This window comes from Pristis pectinata, chromosome 10 (assembly GCF_009764475.1).
Source record: "Pristis pectinata isolate sPriPec2 chromosome 10, sPriPec2.1.pri, whole genome shotgun sequence".
Taxonomy (NCBI): domain Eukaryota; kingdom Metazoa; phylum Chordata; class Chondrichthyes; order Rhinopristiformes; family Pristidae; genus Pristis; species Pristis pectinata.
In genome coordinates this window covers 97,336,870-97,354,050 of record NC_067414.1, presented here as the reverse complement: position 1 = coordinate 97,354,050, position 17,181 = coordinate 97,336,870, and the positions used below count along the sequence as shown (strand labels likewise).

The 17,181-nt window shown below is 46.3% G+C and overlaps 2 protein-coding genes across 4 annotated transcripts in view; one reads left to right on the top strand and one right to left on the bottom strand.

Moving 5' to 3' along the window:
- yipf3 (Yip1 domain family, member 3) overlaps positions 1-2,941 on the bottom strand; it is a 20,234-nt gene extending 17,293 nt beyond the window's left edge. Inside the window, exon 1 of one of the 2 annotated variants that reach the window (XM_052024129.1) lies at positions 2,778-2,941. In XM_052024129.1, the coding sequence (XP_051880089.1) occupies positions 2,778-2,846 (69 nt within the window). In that variant the 5' untranslated portion in view covers positions 2,847-2,941. The remainder of the gene's footprint in view (positions 1-2,777) is intronic. The other variant, XM_052024130.1, reaches the window with a different exon arrangement.
- Positions 2,929-17,181, top strand: polr1c (RNA polymerase I and III subunit C). Of its 2 annotated transcripts, none has more exons than XM_052024127.1 (9): positions 2,929-3,096; positions 3,194-3,265; positions 7,420-7,527; positions 9,273-9,405; positions 10,315-10,434; positions 11,450-11,602; positions 11,958-12,107; positions 13,282-13,398; positions 14,797-17,181. In XM_052024127.1, the coding sequence occupies exons 1-9, from the start codon at positions 3,025-3,027 to the stop codon at positions 14,913-14,915; spliced, it is 1,044 nt and encodes a 347-aa protein (XP_051880087.1). In that variant the 5' UTR covers positions 2,929-3,024; the 3' UTR covers positions 14,916-17,181. The 2 variants fall into 2 exon arrangements, with proteins under 2 accessions (XP_051880087.1, XP_051880088.1); XM_052024128.1 differs by having other exon boundaries at positions 3,030-3,096; positions 7,428-7,527; positions 14,797-16,333.

Sequence of the window (17,181 nt, the reverse complement as noted above, 5' to 3'; positions counted from 1 at the left end):
ATTCAGACTATTTTGCTTTTTCAGAGTGCAGCAACTTCTCTGATCACTGCTGGTGCCTTGGATGATGAGACTGAGGAACTAATAATGGAAATAGAGACATGGAAGAGATTCTAAATGATTACTTTGGATCATTCTTCAGTGTAAAAAACATTAAAAACATTCCAATAATAATAATAATAATTAAATGCCTATAGGGAGGAAGGAAACAAAAACAATCACTAAAGAAAAATTACTACGCCAACTAATGGGGTAAAGGTTGACAAGTCCTCTGGACCTGATGTACTGCAACCTAGGGGTCTTGAAGTGGCTGCAAAGATGGCAGATTCCATTCCCAGAGGAATGGAAAATGATAAATATAATGCAACTACTTAAGATAAGAGGGAGACAGAAAACCAGAAACAATATGCCAATTATCCTAACATCTGTCATTGGGAAAATACTGGAATCCTCTATGAAGGTAACAGTAGGACATTTAGAAAAATCATAAACAATGTTTGATAAATTTGTCAAGACTATAACAAACAGGGTGGATAAAGGGGAAACCCATCAAAAATGTAGTGTATTGGCTTCCCAGAAGGCATTCCATAAGAATGCATGGGGTTGAGGATAATATATTGAACATTTAGGAGATGGTAACTAATAAAAAACGGAGATTCAAGATAAATGGGTCATTTTTGGATTGGAAGTCAGTAACCAGTGGAGTACCACAGGGAAGAGTGCAGGGCCCTCAAGAATTTATAATCTACGTTCAGAATTTGGATAAAGGGACTGAGTGTTCTGTTACCAGCTTTGCTACGTTGGCGTCGGAAGCATGGTGACGCTTGCGGGCTGCCCCCAGAACACTCTACGCAAAAGATGTTATTATTGATCAATAATAACATCATGAGGAGAGGTTGAGCGAGCTGGGGCTTTTCTCTTTGGAGCGACACAAGATGAGGGTCGAGATAGAAGTGTATAAGATTATGAGGGGCATAGACAGAGTGGACAGCCAGCACCTTTTCCCCAGGGCGGCAATGGCCAATACCAGAGGACATCCATTTAAGGTCAGAGGAGGAAAGTTTAGGGGAGAAGTCAGAGGTAGGTTCTTTACACAGAGAATGGTGGGTGCCTGGAATGCACTACCGGGGGTGGTGGTAGAGGTTGATGCAACAGGGACATTTAAAAGACTCTTAGACAGGCATATGGATGTAAGAAAAATGAAGGGATATGGGCTGTGCGGGAGGGAAGGGTTAGATTGATCAGAGAGTAGGTTTATACAGGTCGGCACAACATCGTGGGCTGAAGGGCCTATACTGTGCTGTATTGTTCTGTGGCTAATAAAAACATCTTATCTTATCTCATACAAAGAAAGGTGGATTAGCAAATTGCGGGGAGGGCTCAGGGCCTGCAGAAGGATTATAGATAGGTTAAGTGATTGGATATGAAGCAGGCAGATAAAGTATAATGGGGAAAATGCACGAGGTTATCCACTTTGGATGGAAGAATAAAAAAGCAAATTATTATTTAAATGGAGCGAGACTACAAAATATTGCGGCACAAAGGAATCTGAAGGTCCTAGAATATGAAATATAAAATATTACCATGCAGGAACAGAAAGCAATTAAGAAACTGGCCTTTATCTCAATGGATTAGAAAAGATGCAACTTTACATGGTACTAGTGAGCCCTCAACTAAAAAACAGCATACAGTTTAGGACTTCAGGTGTATTGCTTTAAGCCACTGCAGAGAAGGTTCATGTATAAAGAAAGCTTCATTGGACTACAGAAGACTGAGAAGTGATCTTATTGAAACTTATGAGATTCTGAGGAGGAACTGACAGGATGGATACCAAGTGGTTGCTTCCCCTAATGGGAGTATCTAAAACTACAGGACATAGTTTCATAATAAGAGGGTGCACATCTAAGGTGGAGGTGAGGATAACTTTCATTTTGCAAAGGCTCATGAATCCTTAGAATTCTCTACCCCAGAGGGCCATGGAGGCAAAGTCATTGAATATATTTAAGCAGAGACTGACATTTAAACTACATGGGCTTCAAGGGTTATGTGAGATGGTAACGTGGTACTAAAGCCAGGATTGGATCAGCTGTGATCTTACTGAACAGCAGAGCAGACTCAACAGTTAAGTGATTGGAACTACTCCTGTCTCTGTTCTCTTTGTTCTTATGCATCCATTATTTTATCACTCCTAAACTCTCACCGAAGTCCAAAAGGTTCAGAGGAGATTTGGCAGATAGTTGTGATAGTTGGTGTAGATAGAGGTCAATAGAATCTCAGACTCAGGCTACTGATTTTCAGTTTTGACCAAAATCAACAAGGGGGATCGGCAAGATCTTCTTAGGGAGAGAAGAGTTATGAAGTGTGACAAAAAAAAACAGAATAGTGGAGGAAAATGTGTACGGGTGTAGGGGTAGGAGACACACACCATGGGTTGAATACACTGAGAGAAGGAACACACTGTCAGGGAGAAAACAATTGTGCGGGGCACATACACACACTGTTGGGGGGGGGGGGAACAATCTGTGGGAGACCACGTAGGGAAGGGGAACATACTGCAGGGGCGACCATGTTGTGGGGGCAACCGTGAGGAGGCGGAACACAGTGTGGGGGGAGGGCAACGTGGGGAGGGGGGGAACACACTGTATCGGGGAACATACAGTGGGGAACTGAGCGTAGGGGGAACTGTGGGTGGGGGGCAACGTGAGGAGGGGACACACACACACACCCGGGGCGGGGCACTGCCTGAGGCGACGGGTGCTGAACGGCAGAGTTCATTTCACCTGCAGCAGCGTCTCCTCGAAGGCTCCCCATTCGCCGTTCCTCGTCCCTCCGCCGGCCGCCGCCGCCATCGCTCTCGCCGCTGCCGGCCCGCCCGTGCGGCGACCGCCGTCCCCAACAACCGTCAACAGCGGAGGCGGTGACGTGGAGGCCACGTGACCTGGCTGGCCGCGTCACTAGGAGGCGGGAGAAGATCTCGCGGGCCGCGGAATCTCGCGCGAGTTTGAACCCCAACGGTCAGCGGCCGCGATGGCGGGCAGCCGGGAGCGCGTCGAGTTGATGCGCAACCGAGTGGTGCTGAAGGAGTTTGGCGTCCAGAACGTGAGTGCGACCTCCCGTACTGACGCTGTGTGTACGCCGCCGGTCCCGTCAGCGAAGGGGATTTGTTACCGCCGCTGTTTATGTTTCCCTCCCTCAGGTCCACACCACTGATTTCCCGGGCAATTACTCCGGTTACGACGACACGTGGGACCGGCAGCGCTTCGAGCAGGTACGGAGCGGCCGGAGGAGGCCGAGGAGGAGCGGCCTGCGCAACCGGCCTCCGGGGATTGTCCCTGTGCTTGTCTGGGGTGGGGGATCGTGAGGTGGGGGAAGGGGATGGGAGGTGGGAAGGGGATGGGGGGTGGGGGATCGTGAGGTGGGGGAAGGGGATGGGAGGTGGGGGAAGGGGATGGGGGGTGGGGGAAGGGGATGGGGGGTGGGGGATCGTGAGGTGGGGGAAGGGGATGGGGGATCGTGAGGTGGGGGAAGGGGATGGGGGATCGTGAGGTGGGGGAAGGGGATGGGGGGTGGGGGATCGTGAGGTGGGGGAAGGGGATGGGGGGTGGGGGATCGTGAGGTGGGGGAAGGGGATGGGGGGTGGGGGATCGTGAGGTGGGGGAAGGGGATGGGGGGTGGGGGATCGTGAGGTGGGGGAAGGGGATGGGGGTGGGGGATCGTGAGGTGGGGGAAGGGGATGGGGGGAGGGGGATCGTGAGGTGGGGGAAGGGGATGGGGGTGGGGGATCGTGAGGTGGGGGAAGGGGATGGGGGGTGGGGGATCGTGAGGTGGGGGAAGGGGATGGGGGGTGGGGGATCGTGAGGTGGGGGAAGGGGATGGGGGGTGGGGGATCGTGAGGTGGGGGAAGGGGATGGGGGGTGGGGGATCGTGAGGTGGGGGAAGGGGATGGGGGGTGGGGGATCGTGAGGTGGGGGAAGGGGATGGGGGGTGGGGGATCGTGAGGTGGGGGAGGGGGATGGGAGGTGGGGGAAGGGGATGGGGGGTGGGGGAAGGGGATGGGGGGTGGGGGATCGTGAGGTGGGGGAAGGGGATGGGGGGTGGGGGATCGTGAGGTGGGGGTGGGGGATCGTGAGGTGGGGGTGGGGGATCGTGAGGTGGGGGAGGGGGATGGGAGGTGGGGGAAGGGGATGGGGGGTGGGGGAAGGGGATGGGGGGTGGGGGATCGTGAGGTGGGGGAAGGGGATGGGGGGTGGGGGATCGTGAGGTGGGGGAAGGGGATGGGGGTGGGGGTGGGGGATCGTGAGGTGGGGGAAGGGGATGGGGGGTGGGGGATCGTGAGGTGGGGGAAGGGGATGGGGGGTGGGGGATCGTGAGGTGGGGGAAGGGGATGGGGGGTGGGGGATCGTGAGGTGGGGGGAGGGGATGGGGGGAGGGGGATCGTGAGGTGGGGGAAGGGGATGGGGGGAGGGGGATCGTGAGGTGGGGGAAGGGGATGGGGGGAGGGGGAGCGTGAGGTGGGGGAAGGGGATGGGGGGAGGGGGATCGTGAGGTGGGGGAAGGGGATGGGGGGAGGGGGATCGTGAGGTGGGGGAAGGGGATGGGGGGTGGGGGATCGTGAGGTGGGGGAAGGGGATGGGGGGTGGGGGATCGTGAGGTGGGGAAGGGGATGGGGGTGGGGGATCGTGAGGTGGGGGAAGGGGATGGGGATCGTGAGGTGGGGAAGGGGATGGGGGGTGGGGGATCGTGAGGTGGTGGGGGAGGGGATGGGGAGGGGGATCGTGAGGTGGTGGGGGAGGGGATGGGGAGGGGGATCGTGAGGTGGTGGGGGAGGGGATGGGGAGGGGGATCGTGAGGTGGTGGGGAGGGGATAGGGAGGGGGATCGTGAGGTGGTGGGGAAGGGGATGGGGTTACGGGGATCGTGGGGTGGGGGGGCAATCGTGGGGGAGGGGGATCGTGGGGTAGTGGGAGAGGGGATCGTGGGGACACTACAGGAGCATCAGCAGGCTGACGCAAGGATGCTGCCAGGACTGGAGGGACTTAGTTATAGGGAGAAGTTGGACAGGCTAGGACTTCATTCCCTTGAGCGTAGGAGACTCGTAAACACTTATCCGAGTGAATAAAATCATGAGGCGCATTGATAGGGTGAATGCGCACAGTCAATTTACCAGGGTCGGGGAACCAAGAACTAGAGGGCTTAGGTTTAAGGGGAGAGATTTAATGGGAGCCTGAGGGACAATTATTATACAAAGGGTGTTATCTGTGTCCAGTGAGCTGCCAGAGGAAGTGGTTGAGGCAGGTACAATAATAACTTTTAAAAGATTGTTGGACAGGTACATGGATTGGAAAGGTTTTGAAGATTATGGACCAAACATTGGCAAATGGGACTAGCTTGGATGGGGAATCTTGGTTGGCATGGACCAGTTGGGTTGAAGGGCCTGTTTCCGTGCTGTACAACTCAATGACATGTCACAATGATTTGCTTTAAATTCACTGTGCTCTCACTTCATATTTTGTTGTACAATTAATGGAATTGACCCTGGTTAGCAGTTGTCTATACCTGATACAAGGCTCAGGAAGAGGCCAGTGTGCTCTGTCATTTGAATACTTAGGGGATGGTAACTAATAGAAAACAGAGTCAGGGTTTTGGGTCATTTTCGAATTGACAGTCAGTGACCATGTCTGATTAAACCATGGAGATGCAAGAGACTGCAGATGCTGGAATCTGGAGTAACATACAATGTGCTGGAGGAACTCAGCCAGACAGGCAGCACCTGTGGAGGGAATAGACAGTTGACGTTTCGGGTTGAGACCCTTCATCCGGACTGAAAGATACGGGAGGGATAGCCAATATAAAAAGGGGAGGGGTGAGACGAGCTGGCAAGTGATGGGGTAGATTCAGGTGAGGAATGTTGATAAGTAGGTGGAGGAGGGAAGGATGGAAATAGTGAAATGGCTGGTTCAATCTTGGCCTTAACACCATTTTTCTGCTTTCCACCTCTTATCCCTCTACTCCCCATAGTTCACACATAGGCAGTCATCACCCTGAACTTGCACACTTTTTCACTTTTCTAATTCTGATAAAGATCTTTGCCAAAGATGGAGGTCAGAGTGGTTCTCATGACTTGGGGGAGGCTGTGAAAAGATGAGGACATTCTGTTCTAATGCAGATGAGCAATTTGGGGTCTTATAAAAGTAAATGAAATAAGGTTGTTGGTTGGCCATGGTGATCTCTAGCTATTCAATAAAGTTAAGACTTAATTTAGACATCAAATCCACTTTACTGCTCTATCCCTCAGCTCCATTTATTCCCCAAATCTCCCATTCTCAGTCTGGAATATATTTATCAACTGTGCATTGATAGCCTTCTGAATTGACAATTTCAAAGATTCACGTAAAGAAATTCCTCCACATTTCAGTCTCCTAAATGGCTGGAGTCTCTGGTCAGAGGAAACAACCTCTCAGCATCAAGCCAGTCAGGCCTTATGTAATTTTGTACATTTCAATGAGATCACCTTCCGTTCCTTGTTGTTGGTTTTGTGCTGAGAAGGGGAGAAATTAGCTTTGTTTTTTTTCAAGATACTAAGGAGTTACATTAGATAGTAGTTCAATGATCCTTTATCATAGTTCAAAACCTGTTGATGTTAATTCAAAAAGCTTAATTCAAGTCTGCAGACCAAACTGTAGACTGAAGATGTCACTGCCACAAGGAGGGAATAATTCACTGGTGCACTGACCTCCAGCTTATTTCTGGTTTTGCAGGCCATTCTTTTTCTGAAGTTTCCCAAACCCTTCTTTGTCCCTTGAAGCATTTTCACAGAATCATGCAACACAGAGATGGGCCCTTTTGGCCCACAACTGTGATCCCTATCTATGCTAATCCCATTTGCCCACATTAGGCCAGTATCCCTTTATGCCTTTCCTATATAAGTACCCGTCCAAATGCCTTTTAAATGCATCTACTACCTCCTCTGGCAGCTCGTTCCAAAACTTTAAAACTTCATTTATACAGCATGGTAACAGGCCCTTCCGGCCCAATATGTCTGTGCCGCCCATTTTAAACCCATGTTAACCTAGCTGTACATCTATTTTAGAATGTGGGAGGAAACCCATACAGACATGGGGAGAACGAACAAACCCCTTACAGACAGTGACGGGAATCGAACCCCGATTGCTGGCACTGTAATAGTGTTGCGTTAACCACTACACTACCATGCCACTCCAGATAACCATTTCCCTCTGAGTGGAAAAACAGAGCTTGCTAATAACATGGCTCAGTTTCAGCTAATGATTGTGAAGCAAATTGTTGGCTGTCTTCTGCAACTGTGCTAAACCAGAATCAGCTCCGCTTACCTGAGGTGCAGAAGTGAAAAATTATGTGAATTTCCTGTAAAGTGAGAGGTGTGTGACATTTATGTCTTCGTCAGAATTTCAGGATTGACATTGTTCGGTTGGAGGAGGACACTTTGGAGTTTGACATGATTGGAATTGATGCTGCAATTGCAAATGCGTTTCGCAGGATCTTGCTTGCTGAGGTAATAAAACTGCAGGCTGTGGTAGGTTATTAATTGTATTCACCTTAGAGCAGTTTAGGTCATTAATATTACCTTGGTATTTTAGTTGTTAAGTTACATAATTTACAATTTGCAATGGGATTCTCTTTGAACACCTGAAATAAAATTGGAAAATAGGGGAAATACTCAATGGGTTAGGCAGCATCAGTAGAGTTGGTGTTTCAGGTTGATGGACTTTCTTTGAATACCTGTATATGATTCAACTCCTGTTTTGGCATTTGTGTTATGATATCTGTTGAACAGTCTGAGTACTTTGGAAACATTCAGATTCTTGATTCTGAAGCTTTCTGGGTCCTTGCACTTCATAGCCCTGGAGGATCGCAGGTTCAATCCCTACTGTGCTGAGTTGAAACGTAACTGGAGATATCTGTCAAGGATCTATATAGTGGTCACAACCATTTGTTGTATTTATTAGTGTCCTGGCTGACAGGAAGCCACTTGTCCATGTTTGCTGATGACAGCCATGTTAAAATTCAGTTATTCACACATAGGAACTCCTAGGTCCCTCGGAACACAGATTATCTTTCAATCCCTCGCCATTTAAAAACTACTCTGCTTTTCTATTTTTTTTCTCTACCAAAGTGATGTCTTTGGACTTTTCTACATTGTATTCTATCTACCATGTCCTTACCTGCTTAAGGTTTCGATTCTCACAACTCACCCAGTTCTCTATCACAGGTAAACCTGGATATGCTACACTTGGTCCTCTTGCCTGAATCATTGATATTAATTGTGAACAGCTGGGGCTTTAGCACCGATCCCTGCAGCACCCCAGTGACTGCAGCCTTCCAACTCAAAAGTTTCACTTCATTAAATAATTCTTAATCCATGCCCATATTTTATCCCAATCCCATGTATTCCAATTTTATATGATCACCTCTTGAGTGACAGCTTATCACAGGCCTTGTGAAAATGGAAATGCACCATATTATCTTTCCCTTTTATGTATCCTGCTGGTTACAATCTCCTGATTTGCCTTCCACAAATCCATGTTAAGTGCCTGGTCATGCTTTAGTAATAGATTCTAGCATTCTCCCTCCTACTGATTTCAAGGTTAACTGGTCTATAGTTCCCTGCTTTCCCTTTTCTTAAATTGTGGGTTTACACTTGCCACAGTACAATCTGTAGGAACACTTATAAAATCTGTGGAGTTCTTGCTCCAAGGAGAAGAGTTCCAGCTTCTCCAATCTAACTTTGTAGCTGAAATCCTTCATCCCTAGAACCTTTCTAGTGTATATTCCAGCACCTTTCTGGATCTTCACATCCTTCCTGAAAATGAGGTGGCCAGAATTGGATGTGTTAAGAAGCATTTCATGTTTCTTCTGCCAAAATATTATCACTCCTCACTTCTGTGTATAGAATTTAATTGGTTTCTTGCCTGCTTATTCTGTTAACTTGTGTTCTCACAGTCTATTACAATCATTCTGTTGCTTCATCTGTAAATATTCCTGTATCCAAGTTAATACAGCACTTGCTCCTGGGGAATGTCCGAGTCTGCTATCTTTCAGTCTGAAAAGTAACTCCGCCTTCTGTTCCATTTTTGTTATATTTGTGTTAGCCCTGACATTTGTCCAATGAACATTAATTTTACTAACCAGCTTTTTCTTTGTGGAACTTTTCAAATGCCTCCTAACAATGAATAAAGGTGACATCATTTAATGCATTAAACCTGCTGCAGTGAATCTAACCTTAGCTCTGTTGTTCAGGTCCCGACCATGGCTGTGGAGAAGGCATTTATCTACAACAACACCTCCATTGTTCAGGATGAGATTCTGGCACACAGACTGGGCCTCATCCCCATCAAAGCAGACCCACGACTGTTTGAGTATAGGAGCACAGGTGAGGCAGTTGTTTTGCCCCAGTGAGGAAAAGAGGTTGAGGGGCATTTCCCAAATGCATCGTGTTATGCTTCTCCAACCAAGAATGGGAGGAAGAGCTAACTTGCTGCATTCTGAGTACTTCCCTGTAACCTATTTTCTCTCAGATGCTTATTAACTCCTCTATAGTTCTCCAAGCACCCTTCTTTACTAGGGGTAATTTGCAGTAGCCAGTTAACCAACCAACCAGCCTTTGGGATGTTGGAGGAAACTGGAGCACCCAGAGGAATCCCGTGTGGTTACAGAAAGAATGTGTATACTCTACACAGACAGCACCAGTCGTCAGGATTGAACCAGGATCACTGAAGCTGTGAGGCTTCACCTGGTACACCCACTGTGGGGCTGGTGCAGAATAGCTGCTGTACTATTAGCACCCACTAAACACCAAAAGAAGCACCTGAGTCATAGTCATACAACACAGAAACAGGTCCATCAGTCCTCCACGTCCATGCTGACCGTTGTACTTGTCTGTAGCAATCCCTTTTACCAGCACTTGGTTCGTGGCCTTTTATATGTGAGAGTACCTGCCTTCACCACCTTCTCAGGCAAAGCATTCCAGGTCGCAACCTCCATCTGGGTGAAAAAACCTTTCCTCAGATCTCCTATAAACTTGATTGAAAAGCAAAAGTTTTTTTCTTGAAATAACTACAGAGTATTTTTTGGAAATACTCTCGAAGTCAGGCAGCAACTATGGAGGGAAGCAGTTAACATTTTAGGTTGATTAACTGTGTTGCTCTCTTCATGGATGCTGCCTGACTTCCAGCATTTCTGTTTCTATCCTTGCATCTGTGCTGTCAATTGTGGATGCAGGAGTGGATACACTGTGCTTCAGTGAGATTGTCAGAGCCTGACGGGACTATTATTTCTACAGGGGATGAAGAAGGGACAGAGATTGACACTCTACAATTCCACCTGAAAGTAAAGTGTACCAGAAATCCTAAAGCACTCAAAGACTCTTCAGACCCTGAAGAGCTGTACCTAAATCATAAAGGTAAACATTGAAATTCACAGTCATGCTATTTTGCATTCCCTTGCAATGTTTTCATTAAAGATCTACCCGAGTTGACATCTTGCTGAAATTGTGAATTTTGTGTAAACACACACTTGAAATCTCCATCTGAATCTGAGTGATCCGTGTTTGCAGGCCCAGGTCAGGGAAAAGTAAGTTTGCTAGAGGCTGGGAAAGATGGTGGGTGTGATGGGCTGACAGCAAAGGTTACAGGGATTTATCCACAGTTGAGGGACAGTTGACAGGCTGGTTGATCTGCTCCCAGGGCTGGATCTGGTTGACTGTTGGGCTGTCTGATCCCCAACCCAGATGTGAGGAGGAGTGAAAAAACTGACCACAGTACAGGAACAGGCCCTTCAGCCCACAATGTTGTGCCGAATTAATTAAGCTAATGAGACCTAAATCCCTTCTGCCTGCACATGGTCCATATCCCTGCATTCTCTGCATATTCATGTGCCCATCTAAGAGCCTCTTAAATGCCTCTATCATTTCTGCCTCCACCACCGCCCCTGGCAGTGCATTCCAGGCACCCACCACTTTGCTTTCTAAAAGAAAATCAACTTGCCCTGCACATCTCCTTTGAACTTTCCCCTCTCACTTTAACTGCATGCTCTCTGGTATTAGGTATTCCAATCCTGGGGGGAAAAAAGATACCAGCTGTCTATCTATGCCTCTCATAATTTTGTAAACTTCTATCAGGTGATCCCCTCAGCCTCTTCCTCTCCAGAGAAGAGAACCCGAGTTTGTCCAACCCTTCCTTATAGCACATGCCCTCAAATCCAGACAGCATCCTGATAAATCTCTTATGAACCCTCTCCATAGCCTCCATATCCTTTCTATAGTGGGGAGACCCAGAATTGAATGCAAATCAACATGAACTGGTATTGTAATTTTTCTATATATTGTAGTTATAAATGTTTTGGTGTTTTTGTTAATCACAATGTTTCTGCCATAATGCCACAATACAGGCCCTGCATTCTTCCATTTGTCCTTGCAGTCTACTCCAAGCACTTGAAGTGGGTACCCATTGGGAACCAGGCAGATCTCTTTGGGCAGGTTGAAATCCGGCCGGTACACGATGATATCCTCATCGCTCAGCTTCGCCCAGGGCAGGAAATCGACGTTGTCGTGCACTGCGTGAAAGGAATTGGTAAGGCAGTGGTAAGGGAGGGAACTGCAGTGTTTATAGCACTCCTCCATGGGTCAAAAGCACAGCTACTAGATGGCCTCGTTGTTGGGAAGGAAAGTGGCTTTGGACTCTACCGTCTGGCAAGCAGTAGACCAATGCTTGACTTAATCAGTGTTTTCAAAAAAATATGAAGGGGTCCAGTAGGGTGATGTAGAGGTTATTTTCACTTATTGAGTCCTGGACTTGGGGGTGGGGGGTGGGGTGTTCATAACTACAAAAATGTCACTATTAAACCTGGTAAAGAATGCAAAATAAACATTTGTATGAGCTGCAGCATAGTGCATGAATGTAATCTCCCTTGTATTTCACCTCCTAGCTAAAGACCACGCCAAGTTCTCTCCTGTTGCCACAGCAAGCTACCGACTTCTACCCGAAATAACTCTGCTGAGTCCAGTAGAAGGGGAGCTGGCAGAGAAACTCAAGCAGTGCTTTTCTCCTGGTGTCATTGAGGTTGAAACAGTGAATGGTGAGTCAGTTCCACTGTTGAACTTGAAATCCCAGATTTTTGTTCTAGAACCGTGTCTGTGATCTAGGAGCGCTATTTAGACCAGAGGACAGTGAGGTGAGGTGAGCCTCAATAGAGGGAAACACATAAAATGTTGGAAATGTTCATGAGGAAAGGTGCCATCTGTAGAGAGATGTTTCAGGTTATTCACCCTGTTTCTCTTTCTAGAGATGCCACCTGACCTGCTGAATGTTTCCAGCATTCTCTTTTTATTCCAGATTTTCAGCATCTCCGGTAATTTGGTTCTAGTACAAGTGTGCAGAATAATGAGAGATTTACGTCAAGGATCTTTCCAGTGGAAGAAAAGTTGATACAGGACTCCTGTTTAAAATAATTGGCATGAGAAGTGGGGAGATATTAAGTTATTATATTAAGCTACCTGAAAGGATGATTGAAGCAAATTGGTAATTGAAGGTAATTTAAATTTAACCTTGAATTTTGCCAGGGAAGTGAAAGTTATTGGATACTTAATTAAAAGAGCTAGTATATTCAGGAGGAACCATGTGTCTCCTTTAACAAGAGGATCCTGCAATGGACTGCAACTGCTTTAGAGCATTAAGTGGGGCAAGGATAGAAAGAGCTTCTCTGCTCTTGGCTTCTTTAATGCAGGTTGCTGTCTATGACATTAAACATTAGAAGTTTAGGAATTTGGTTTTAAAATGGAAAAATGAAGATTCCTCAGTGATACAGCTTGCCTGCTCTTTGTGAGCTTTCAGCTGTGGTGGATGGCATGGATGCATGGAGACAGGCAGAGTTGAAGGAGGATGGGTGAAAGTAGGATGCAAGGCTGTTGGGCTGAATGTCCTGTTGTTACAATTTCTTTGTAAAGTCTGAGATTCATACTGGGAATGGGTCAGTTCATTGATTTTTGTGGAATGTAACCATAGGTGTAAATCTGGTCTCACCAAATCTGTCTTCAGCTTCCCTGCATGTGGTGAGATTGTATAAATTGGGGAAACCCTATTCTATCTGCACCATGTTGATAGAGTTTTCTATCTGGTACACTCTTAATCAGCACTTAATAACTTTTGAAGCGGGCAAGCCTAGGAACCAGATGATTTTGGGGCCTGGTCTGATGCACAATATTGACTCTGATGACTGGGAGTTGAAAAGTCATTTGTTCCTTTTGCCTTAGGAAGAAAATTTGCAAATGTTGTGAATTCTCGATTGGACACCTGCAGTCGGGAAATTTTCCGCCACGATGACCTTAAAAACCTTGTCCGTCTTAGCAGAGTTCGAGATTACTACATCTGTAAGTACATGCTGTGGATGGAGGGATAATTATCTTGGGGAAGTGTAGCAACGCAAGGCATTTGGGTTTAGTATTGTTTTGAGTTGAGTGACTGTAACTGGCTGTCTCTGAGATACAGAACTGGAACATGCCTGGGCTCCCTCCCCATATTGTAGACAACGAGAGCTGGACTGGGGTCCTTCTCTATAATGTAGACCACCAGAGCTGAACTGTGGTCCCTCTCTATAATGTAGACTACCAGAGCTGAACTGTGGTCCCTATCCATAGTTGGACAACTTGGTGGATGCTGGGCACTCCATGCTTTAGACAACTGTTGGACTATGCTCACTGGCTGTAGAGGACCCTGCTGGAGGTAGACTGGACTGTCACTGCTCACTACTTCCATCCTCGTCAAATTACCTCCAATGCCAAAAGACTGCAGATGCAGGAAATTTGAAATAAAAACAGAAAATGCTGGAAACACTCAACAAGTTGGGCAGAATCTGTGGAGGAAGAAACACAGCCAGTTCTGGGTCGAAGACCCTTTGTCATCAGTGACAAATTGTATTTCAACTTTCAAGTAGTAAAATTTTCCAAGGTGCTTTGCAAGATCATTTTTGCACCAGTTGTCATAAAGGACACAAAATGTTGGACACACTGGTTGAGCATCTGAGGAAAGAGAATATTTTGGGTAGATGGGGACATGAGGCTGCAGCTGCCGGAATCTGGAGCAAAAAACAAGCTGCTGGAAGAATTCAGCAGGTCAGGCAGCATTTGTAGAGGGAAATGGACAGTCGACGTTTTGAGTTGAGACCCTTCATCTGGACTAGATATTTTGAGTAGCAAACCTTCGATCAGAGCTGGGAGAGAGAGTAGTTGTAGAGGTCACCCAAGATTATTGGATGACCTCTACAGCTTATCCCCATGGCAACCTTGGCTTCACCCCGTCAGAGAGATTCCCTTTGCCAGATCCATCTTTCTTGCACCTTCTCTGCAACTTCAAACAGAACTCTTTAACCTGTAACCTTAACTCTGTTTCTAGCATTTTGTGTGTTCAATTTTAGAATTCTAACATTTACGTTTTCTTTTGATTTTCATATATAGGAGACATAGGGCTGGCTATGTAACCAAAAGCTTAGTGGGGGGGGAGAAACATTTTATAAAGTGTTTGACAGGGGAACAGAGGTAAATTCATTGATCTTGTGGTGGAATGTTTTCCATTAGATACAGGGTTTTTGTAATGGCCTCTCACTCCAACGTCCAGTCATGTTTGTTCATAGGGAATGGGTAAGGTTCTAGAAGTTGGCAAGCTTGAGCCTTGGGCAGTGGGAGATGAGTTATCCTTTTAAAACGTCAGTTGACAGGGTTTTCCCAGAATTCTGGGGTGTTGCTGTCCACTAATCTTCTTTATCTTTAAAGTTTCAGTGGAATCAACGGGAATTCTTCCACCAGAAGTGTTGGTGTCTGAAGCCCTGAAAGTGCTGATAACAAAATGTAGAAGGTTCTTGAATGAACTGGACACGGTACAAATGGACTGAGCTTCATGCTGGTTGGACTGGTTCAGCTGGGTCTGGGCTGTGCTTGGGCATAATGGCAGTGGGAATAGTGGGCTCCTTCCTGAGTACCAATTGTATTTGACAGAACAAGAGCATCATCGACTTGGTTCAACAATGACCTCCCCTGCCCCAAGTTATAGCGGATTAATACATATAAAGCAGCATGCCAGGGACAATGGCAAGGATGACTGATCTGATAATGGACCATAATTTCAATCATAAATAAAAACAAAATGATGGAACTATGCAGCAAATCAGACAGCATCTGCAAGAGAAGAACCAAATTGCTTCAGGTCAATGACTTTTCATCAGAACTTGAGAATTTCTTCAGGGTATTGTTTGTGTTTGTAAATATGTTGCACTATTAAAGTATTCTCACATCAACTGTAATCTATTAACAATACAAAGCAAGGTGATTATTACAACTTGCATTATTATTACTGCTGCAAAATGAATGGCACAGTGAGGAATTTGTCTCTCTCCAATTGTAGCTACAAAATCACAAGCCCTGGCTTCTCTTCTGTTGCTCCATTATATCTGGTGTTCATCACCATCTACATCTTGTTACTTTTAAACAATGTCATTGTCATTTCCACACACATGGATGACATCACACCTCTTGAACCTTCTGATTCCTTGAAATTAAAGGACTGCAACCCACATCCATAATGAGCAGAAATTTCTTTGCTCAAAAACTGTCTTTTCAGGCAGCCAAATTCTCTCTTCCTTCAGCCACACTGGCAGTTGTCTGAGGCTGGACAAGCCTGTTCATTACTTTCTGTTGCATTTGGCTTGAAGATGGGATTTCAACCATGTTTTTATGCTATTACCAAGACCACTTACGGTATTTCCACCTTGGCCATGGTCCTTTTGCTGTTGAAACTTTGATCATGGCTTTATTACCTCCAGGTTCACTATTCCAATGCATTCCTGATTGAGTGGACATACACTGGCAGTTCTCCAAAGCTTCACTGCATCTCCTCTATGTATTGATTCCAAGATAATTAATGTCTTGATTTTTAAAATTCCCATCACTGATACTACATCCTTTCATGGATTTGCTCTTCCCTATTGTTTTCCAGTCCTACAGCCTCCCAAAATGTTTGCCTCCAGTTCTGGTCTCTCAGTCGTGCCTGAATTGAAATGTTCCCCCATTGTTGGCTGGGCTTTCAGTTGACGAACCCCTTAGTTCAGGACCTTTTATGTCTGTCTCTCTCCTGTGCTTTAGTTCACTCCTTTAAAACCATGATTTTTGTCATTTGTCCTGGTATGTCTTATGTAGTTCATCTTCAATTTTGATTGATAATTCCTGTGAAGATCTTTAGGATGTGTTAGTGTTAAAGATCCTGTATAAACAGGAGATGTTTTACTCATAGTGCAATATTAGAGGGATTTTCATAAAGCTCTTTGTGGCCAATTCATTTCGTATGATACGAAGCATCTGTTGAGCATACTGGATGTAGCACATGCTATTGGTTCCTACTCCCCAACAAAATGTGTTGAGTATGTTTAGTTCAAGCAAACCAAAATGAAAGTTTCGTACCCATCTTTGTACTTCTGTGAGAATCCTACTGCTACCTGTGAATTATTGCACAAGTCGGATGGTTCTGATGCCAAGAACTGTCCTTACAGTTGAACGCATAATTCACGCTGACTCTCCAGTGCAGTACAGAGGGAGTGCTACATTGTCAGAAATACCACTCCAGATTAAGATGTTAAACAGATTCCACCTGCAAGTTCAGATAATAGAGATCCGACATCATTAACACAGGACGGTGCTTTCCCAGGGCACTGGCCAATGTTCCTCCATCAACTTGCGCAAGCAAAAGAAAGATTAACAGGTTCTTCCAACTCATAGCTATCTCTGGAGACTGTTTGCAAGATGCCTGAATTTGGCAGCTTAATAGAGGCAGTCCCCAGGTTACGACGGTTCTGTTCCTGGCAACTGTCCATAATTGTGTGGTAGAGGATCACAGAAACGGCTGTGATGGGAGAGTGAGCAGGTGTGGGAAGAGGCGGCTGCCTGAGCTCTACCCCCGATTGTTGCTGCTCCGGGGGGAGTGATGGGAAGAGAAGGCATGCAGAAATGCTCCAAAGATGCTTGTAGTCCCACAGCAGTTGGAAAATCCATCCCAATGGTCTCGCAAATACTTGCTCATATGTACGGGATATCCATAAGTTGGGTGTTTGTAATCTGGAGAGGACCTATTGTTCTTTCATCTCCATTTATATCCAGTCCCCTTATGGT

What these genes read in the sequence shown, in the direction of transcription:
- polr1c (XM_052024127.1), top strand. Translation starts at nt 3,025, where the DNA reads ATGGCGGGCAGCCGGGAGCGCGTCGAGTTGATGCGCAACCGAGTGGTG. An exon ending in AGGAGTTTGGCGTCCAGAAC is followed by an intron (nt 3,097 to 3,193) that starts GTGAGTGCGACC and finishes TCCCTCCCTCAG; the next exon opens with GTCCACACCACTGATTTCCC. An exon ending in GCACTGCGTGAAAGGAATTG is followed by an intron (nt 11,603 to 11,957) that starts GTAAGGCAGTGG and finishes TTCACCTCCTAG; the next exon opens with CTAAAGACCACGCCAAGTTC.